Source organism: Propithecus coquereli, unplaced genomic scaffold, assembly GCF_000956105.1.
Source record: "Propithecus coquereli isolate 6110/MARCELLA unplaced genomic scaffold, Pcoq_1.0 Scaffold89, whole genome shotgun sequence".
In the NCBI taxonomy this organism is placed as follows: domain Eukaryota; kingdom Metazoa; phylum Chordata; class Mammalia; order Primates; family Indriidae; genus Propithecus; species Propithecus coquereli.
In genome coordinates, this window is record NW_012155173.1 from 1,164,604 (window position 1) to 1,172,548 (window position 7,945).

At 34.4% G+C, this 7,945-nt stretch overlaps 1 protein-coding gene across 1 annotated transcript in view; it reads right to left on the bottom strand.

The window, feature by feature from the left end:
- Nucleotides 1-7,945, bottom strand: part of RABGAP1 (RAB GTPase activating protein 1) — a 144,240-nt gene that overhangs the window by 73,442 nt on the left and 62,853 nt on the right. The window contains exons 11-13 of the mRNA XM_012664376.1: nucleotides 6,562-6,628; nucleotides 3,948-4,041; nucleotides 303-453 (exon numbers count right to left, since the gene is read on the bottom strand). Coding sequence (XP_012519830.1) covers nucleotides 303-453; nucleotides 3,948-4,041; nucleotides 6,562-6,628 — 312 coding nt within the window. The remainder of the gene's footprint in view (nucleotides 1-302; nucleotides 454-3,947; nucleotides 4,042-6,561; nucleotides 6,629-7,945) is intronic.

The window sequence follows — 7,945 nt, forward strand, 5'->3', positions numbered from 1 at the left end:
GATGATGCCACGGCACTCACTCTATCTAGCCCAGGCAACACAGTGAGACTCTGTCTCAAAAAAAGAAAAATATTTGGATACACAATGGGCTAGAAGACATCCTTTGCTTTTGAGGTGAAGTCAATCAAGGAAGAAAATCTATGCTTTCTCCTTTGTGCAACAGAAAAAACATCTTTGAGCCAGAAGTATGACACTTCTATTCTTAATTAAAAAAAATTCTTGGAAGTCAAATAACCACAGTGATCTTTTCATTGCAAATCTCTAAAAGGATTAATACTGAAGCTGAATTATCATCCCCTTACCTTTGTGATGAGAATGCGGTATTTTTCTACCAAGTGGTCATTGTTGTGACAGCCTGCTAGAAGTTGCCAGACTTCTCCCCGAAGAGCTTCAGGGACACCGTTTCTTACTAAAGATGACAGCTGCTTTGGTCTCACACTCAAATTGAGATGCCTAAAAATAAAACCATAACGTATAAGTTCATAAAAGGAAGATTCTCTAAATAAGTGCTATTTTTATAAAAACTAAACTAAATGATTTACAAAGACTTGATAAGGTAACATACTAGTGAAGAAAAAAAAATAAAGTGCTGTTGACTTAGATGTGGCCAAGATAACTATACAAGATTGGGTAGAAGAAAATAAAAATCTACACAAAAAATTCTGCAAAATGCTTCCTAAGTATCTTTAATTTATTATTCTTTTTCTTTTTAAAAAGCAAAGCTAGAAATCATAGATAATGCTTTATGGTTGTGGGTTATGTAAAAAAGACTAGAGCAAAATTCCAAAGAGTGGATACATAGTAAAAGAACTTGCCCCTACATCAAAATTGACATGTGAATCTTATATCTATATATTCTAAGTTAAAATAAAATATTCCAAGAATGTTTTAAGCAGTTTTTATTATACTTTCCTTCATGTAACTTTTCTGAATATCTGTGGCGGCTAAGAACATTTCTACTGTACTACTGTAACATTAAAACTAGTTACTAAAGTCTTTGGGCTTCATTTATCTCCTGTATAAAATGGGGAAAACTTGTCTGAAATGTTGGTATAAATTTACAAAGTGTTTTGCATATAATATCTTATTTGATTCTCACAACCATCATCTAAGGTAGATGGTAGTATCTCCAGTTTTACAGATGAAGAAAAAAGTTCAGGGAGGTCAATTAAATTAGTGAGGGAGTCCTCAACCTCTCAACACTAATAATGCTCTGTTATATAACTGGTTTATGATTTGAGAGCCACCATTACTCAGTGAATAAAGCAGGATCCTGACATAAAACAGCTCTGATGACTATCAGATTTAAGGAGAAGTTACTGATACAAAGTAAGCACTACTGAAGTATAAAAGGGTCTGAGATTTTTCTCAAAATGTCTGCAGAATACCCTGAGAATTCCGCACAGTACATTTAAAAATTACTAATTCTGTGACACTGGAACCCTAATGCAAGAGCTATAGACAATTCAATACAGTTTTGTCTTTGCTTAGAAAAAAACAATTATATAAAAGTTGGATTATTAAGAGCAGAAAGAAAAAAATCATTCTGTTACTTAATTCAAGTCTTGGTACACTATGGCCTGTGGGGCCAAATTGGGTCTACCACCTGTTTTTGTAAATATTTATTGAAACATAGCCATGCTTATTTGTTTAGGAGTGTCTATGATTTTGTACTACAACAGTAGAGATGAGTAGTTGCAATAGACTATTATCCCACAAAGCCTAAAATATTTATTATTTGACCTTTTACAGAAAAAGTTTGCTAACCACAGATTAATTTACATTGGTAAAATTACTTTCTGAATGATTTCATATCACTGATAAAATTAGCTTTATCAATCCAACTCAGCATCCTATATTATACTGACATTTAGTTCATTTAGTTCTGTTATCCACTAAAAGTCACATGAAAATGAAGTTGGAGAATTATAGCTCAAAGATACTATTATTAATACTGTCACTAAAATCTAATGTATGATTAAATAAACCAGCTTTGGGATCAGACTTGACCGTGTTAAAAATTCTAACTCTGACATTTACTAACTAGAATGGCTTAATCTATGAGCCAGTTTCCTCATATGTAAAAATGGGTACTACTAGTTCATAAGCTTGTTACAGTTAAAATAGAGCACATAATTTAGTACAGTGTCTAGCATATGGTAAATTCTTTAGTTCTTAACTACGATTACTACAACTACAACCATGACATCCATTATGTTTAATCTACAATTATCCTGAAGTAATTTTATAGATTTCTGTTTTCTAAATGAAGAAACAGATTCAGAAGATTTAAGGGACTTGTCTAAGACTACATACAGCTTGAAAGTACAGAGAGAAGATTTGAAGTAGGTTCTACCAGGCTTTAAAATTCCATATTACAATGCTTCCAATCCATAGAACACACATAGTGGGAAAAAATGAGATGAAATGATTTGAAGAGAGACTATCATATTATATATCTGAAGATATGACTAAAACAAGCAAAAACAGTTTAAACACCCTGAAGACGGTAGAGACAGATGGAAACTCAGTTAATATATTTGAGGGAATGGGAGGACATATGTTAATTAAATGAATAACATCATGAATAAGAAAGCTTGATAGCAAAAACAAATTCTAAGCCATTGTATAAAATGCTGGTTGAGTTCATCTAATAAAATCTAATTCAGAGTCTAACTGCTTTATCTAAATGATTTGAAATATATTATGTAACCATGTTAAGACTCAATTACATTTCTGTTTTAGAGCAAAAACCTTTTTATACACATGAAATTCCTGCCAATAGCAGCCCAAACACCCCAAATTCACTGAACTGAAAATATAATTGTGACAAGAGCACCAGCAGTTTTGTCTCCTGATTGTAAAGAAATATCAAAAATACAAGAGAACTATTACCCTGGGGACTTTTGCAGAGTTCAATTATTAAAACCACCCATATAAAGACAAAACCATGCTTTGGTTTCATTTTTTCCTGTACACATTTGACATTTCCCAATGTAGAGAGTGTTTTGCCAAAAGTGTAAAACATTGCGAGAGGGCTACGAACAGATAAAGCCCATTTGTAGTCCTATCCCTTAACGGCATGAAATAATTTTTTAAAATGCTGAGACACAACTTTACTAAGACTACAGTGAAAGACTTCAACAATTAAAACTTCTCAGAAAAATCAAACCCCAAAGTAACAGGCCCACAGGGAGTTTATATGACAGTCCCAATAACCAGAATGCCAGAAATAGAGAAGTACTTGGATCACTTTCAAGCTCAGCTTTTTCCAGTATATTACCAGCATCATATCCGGGCAGAAAAGTAAGTAAATGTCTCACAAACCTGACTTACCAGAGTATCTCTGGTTATGCTAATAAATACCTAATATAATCTATTAAAATGACCTACAGAATATTGTTTCCTAACACTGTTATCAAGCTATTCTTAAACTGATGAGAAATTCCTGAATTTTATGTGTGAGTAGAAAACGTAATTGATAAAGCAGGCAATATATACCATGTTTATGATACTTTGTCATTATACGTGCTTACCACAGATAAGAGAAAATCCTACCTGGAGTCTCTACTATGGCTCTAAGCATTGTGTGAACATCCTTTAAATATCTCTGATTATTGTGTGTTGTCTTATCTCAACCAGTCAGTGGTTCCTAAACTCATCAATATAAAGGACTCTTCCCTTGTTTATTCTGTTCATGAATTTCATTTTTGGGTCAATATTTTCTATAGCAATGAGAATTTATTAGGTTTCTTATATTCTAAAAATTGATTTCAAACCTCCATTACTACCCTGATAAACCTCAAAAACAGAGATTATAGAATGCGAACCTCATACTCAGGCTTCTATTATTAGTTCCAAAATTGAATATTATATTAATAGTTAGGTAAGATTCTCTACCCATGAGATTTGCAGATGAAAAGGAGAACTATTCTATCATAACTTACCATTTTGACAGCAGTTCTCCCCATGTTTCAAGAATTTTTTCTGCACATTCTTTGGATACATCACCAAATCCACTCAAGAGAGGTTCATCGTTATCTTTAATAAACAAAACACAAAAAAAGGATAACAGAGGTGTGGCTATGCTAGCCAGAAGACTGACACTGGAATGTAAGAGTCAAATTTGAAAGACTGGGAACATAAAATTAGAATTCTCTTAGTATTTATGCATAAATACAAAGAAAAATATTTCTAGGTAGAATGTTGTTGTAACTTCTTTAATTCTCTTTTGCTTTCCATATAAGTCCATATTATGTCAATCATAGAAAAGAGCCATTTAATTATACATTTATAGGACTTAAAATACGGTATCTTCTCTCTCCTTGTCCAAACCAAATAGCTTTATGCATGAAATGTATAGCAGTCTTATTTCTAACAGTTAAAAAATTTCAAACCAGCTAAGTGTCCAACAACTGGAATAGAGAAGGGTTGAATAAATTATGACATATATGTATGCAATTAATTCCATGTTGACATTTATGTTTACATGATGTGGCAAAATACTGCATAAAATAAAAATATGAAGAGCTTAATCTACACCATGATCTACCCTATGTTAAAAAATAGAAGACAGATTAGAATAAACAGGTATAGTTTATACTAACAATAGTTTAACACTAACAATTACTGCCTGAATGATGGAGTTATGACTGATGTTTTTCTTCTTTCTTTTTATGACTTTTTAAAATTTCTACAATGGCATATATTAATTTATAAAAGAAAGCACAAAAATATTAAAAAGGACCAAACTGAATCATTTCAAATTTAATTTACATAATAAGAAAAGTAAATTCAAGTTAGAATTTAGAGATTATATGATATGAAGACAGTGAAAAAAGGGACCCTGATAAAGGCATAAGAGGAACTGAAAAGCATAATGAAAGTGAGGAAAAGATACAGACTAAGATCTCTCTACTTAATCTTCTTTTCTTGGACATTTGGGGAGTTTTTAACTTTTTGCTACAAACAGTATCAGGATGAATATATCTCATTGCTTTCACTGGGCATATGCCAAAAAGTAGACCTCCTGATTCAAAAAAAAAAGAAAAAAAGAAAAAAAAGCATACTTTTAAGGATATTGAAATTTTCTGACAAATTGCCTTCCAAAATGGTTCTACCAATTTACATTTCCTCTAATTAGGTACACATCAGTACTTGTTTCCATGTGTCCTCACCAATGCTGCTTCTAGGTTTTGTTTGTTTTTGATTTTTGGGCTTAACGTGCCTAAACAAAGTTTGGATCTCTACATCTTTGATGATTGTATGATGAATCTGCATCCCTGCTAGTAATTATCTGGGAGCACTGAATTTTTAAAGACTCAGAAATCCATGATACTTATTATTAAACTTCTTTACATTATAATGCCTTGGATGTCATTATCAGTTTTGTAGTGAGACAGGGAAGAAGAGAGATTGAATGTGAGAAATCTTATGTAAATCAATGAATAAAATAGAGAAGAGAAAAAGACTCAAGGGCACTAAGGTAAATTTCCCCAACTTCACTACCTTGCCAGACTGGCCCTACTTTCTAATCTCTCAAGTAATTCTACTCAAGAAAATATCAATATATCAAATACAACTCTCTGGGGAAAGGCAGCTGTGAAAAATGTACTAAAATTTACAAGGGATGACAATTCCTTCAAAAAGATTAAGAAGACCTATCTTACAAGATTCTCCTCCACTGTTTTGAATGCTTTCACAAATTTGCACAGTAGCAGTTTAAAATCTGGTTAAGAACCCCATCTCCCTAAAGTGGGGGTAGGGAGTAAGCAGACAGTCTCGGTTTTAGAATGTTGTTTCTGAACACCTCCTCTTTATAATTGCTGGCTTCCTGCCATATAACCCATGGGTAATTAGCCTATCTAGAAGACTATAGCCATTTCCTTCCAGGGAGCAAACAGATCATAATAAGATAGGTTTCCCTGATTTGTAAACCGGGTTAGAAAGAATTAAAAGATGGCATGGCTACACAGTTTTCTTTAGTCTCAGCTGTCCTGTCATTAGCTCTTGACAATGGAAATGGATCCTAGGAGGTTGCCCATTCCACCAATATTTACTAAGCACCTACTACATACCAGGTATTGTGGTATACACTAGGGAAACAACATGGTACAACAATAGACACACTCTCTTCTTCACAGACCTTATGTTCCAATGTTCCCGGATTTTCCCATGGACTACCCATTGCCGTTAGTCCTCATCTCTCCCTAGTTAAGAACTATTGGTAGAGGTCTTCTGAACCCCCTTAAAAATTAAAAAAAATCTATGCCTATTGTAAATCAGAACTAGGTATCAGTCCTGATGGACCTTTTTTAGTTGGGCTCAGATTTCTTTGTAACCAGGAGACATTCCTCAAAATCTGTGGTTTGAAGATCTGAGCATTTTTTGGTTTCATAAGAATGTCTTTCTCAATTTTTAGTTCTTTTGTTTTTATTGCTGAGTTTAAGGGATGAGAGTTATGTAAATTTTTACCTACTTTGCCATCTTAACCAGTGTTGACCCAGAAGAGAAACTGTAAATCTCAAGAACGTTTCTTTAGGTGGAGACTACAGCGAATACCTGCGAACAGTGGAAACAATTCCATCTTTCCCAAATCAGCTCTGTAGGGGGAGTCTAAATTGCATTTCTGACGTTAAAAACAATACATGTGCTTTCTCTGTACTTCAAAATGCTTTACGTTAACTAAATGAAAGAGATGATGATAGACTACAGCTAACAATGTGGACTCAGACCTGGATTCAAATCCTGATGCTGCCAATTTCCTGCTGTGCGACCTTGGGCAAATTCACTTTTCTGATACTATATTTTTCATGTGCAAAATGAATAATAAATCCTATTTTTCAGGATTACTGTATTATATAAATAAACAAAGCACCTGCCTGCTACATATTAAGCATCTAGTAATTGGTGGCCATTAATATTACTAATAATTAAGCCTAAGTTGATTAATCTAATCACAAGGACAATGGAACCGGAAAGTGTTACTCTAAACTTGAAAACAGGACATGTAATCATGGATATGTATGCCTTTTAACCAAATCAATTGTTTCCGCTACCCCCATGCCTTTGTTAAGGTAATTTCCTAGCCAGAGACGCCCCCAAACTGCGCATTTATGCCTACTGAATTTTCCTTGCATTTTGAAGTCCCAGCTCACAAACTACTCCTCATGATGCCCAACCACATTCCCCACAATGAAAACTGGATTCTCATTTCCAGAACACTTCCTGTGAACCTCATATAGATATGTGCCTCATATGACCTTGTATCATAATCAGCTTTCTGCATTAAAAACAAGCCCTAGTGCTAAGCTATAAATTAGAAAATGACTCAAATGTTCACTTTTCCTGTGCCCCTTCCCTCATTCCTCACTTCTGTATAGTACATCTTTAAATAGAGACTGACAGATTAATTCAGTAGACGGCCATAACAAAAAGTAAAAAATGAACTGGTTGATTCTTTGTTTCAGACAGGGTCTTGCTCTGTTGCCCAGGTTGGAGTACAGTGGTGCAATTGTACCTCACTACAGCCTTGAACTCCTGGGCTCAAGTGGTCATCCTGTCTCAGTCTCCCGAATAGCTGGGACTACAGATGCACACCACCACGCCTGGCTAATTTAAAAAAATTTTTTTAGATTGGCACAGTTGCTCACACCTGTAATCTCAGCACTTTGGGAGGCCCAGGCAGGAGGATCGCCTGAGGCCAAGAGTTCAAGACCAGCCTGGGCAACATAGCCAGACCTCGTTTCTACTAAAAATAGAAAAAGTAGCCGGGTACGGTGGTGTGAACCTGTAGTCACAGCTACTCCGGAAGCTGAGGCAGGAGGATCACTTGAGTTTGAGGTTGCAGTGAGCTATGATGATGCCATTGTACTCTAGCCTGGGTGACAGAGTGAGACGCTATCTCAAAAAAAATAAATAAATAAAACAAACAAATAAATACACA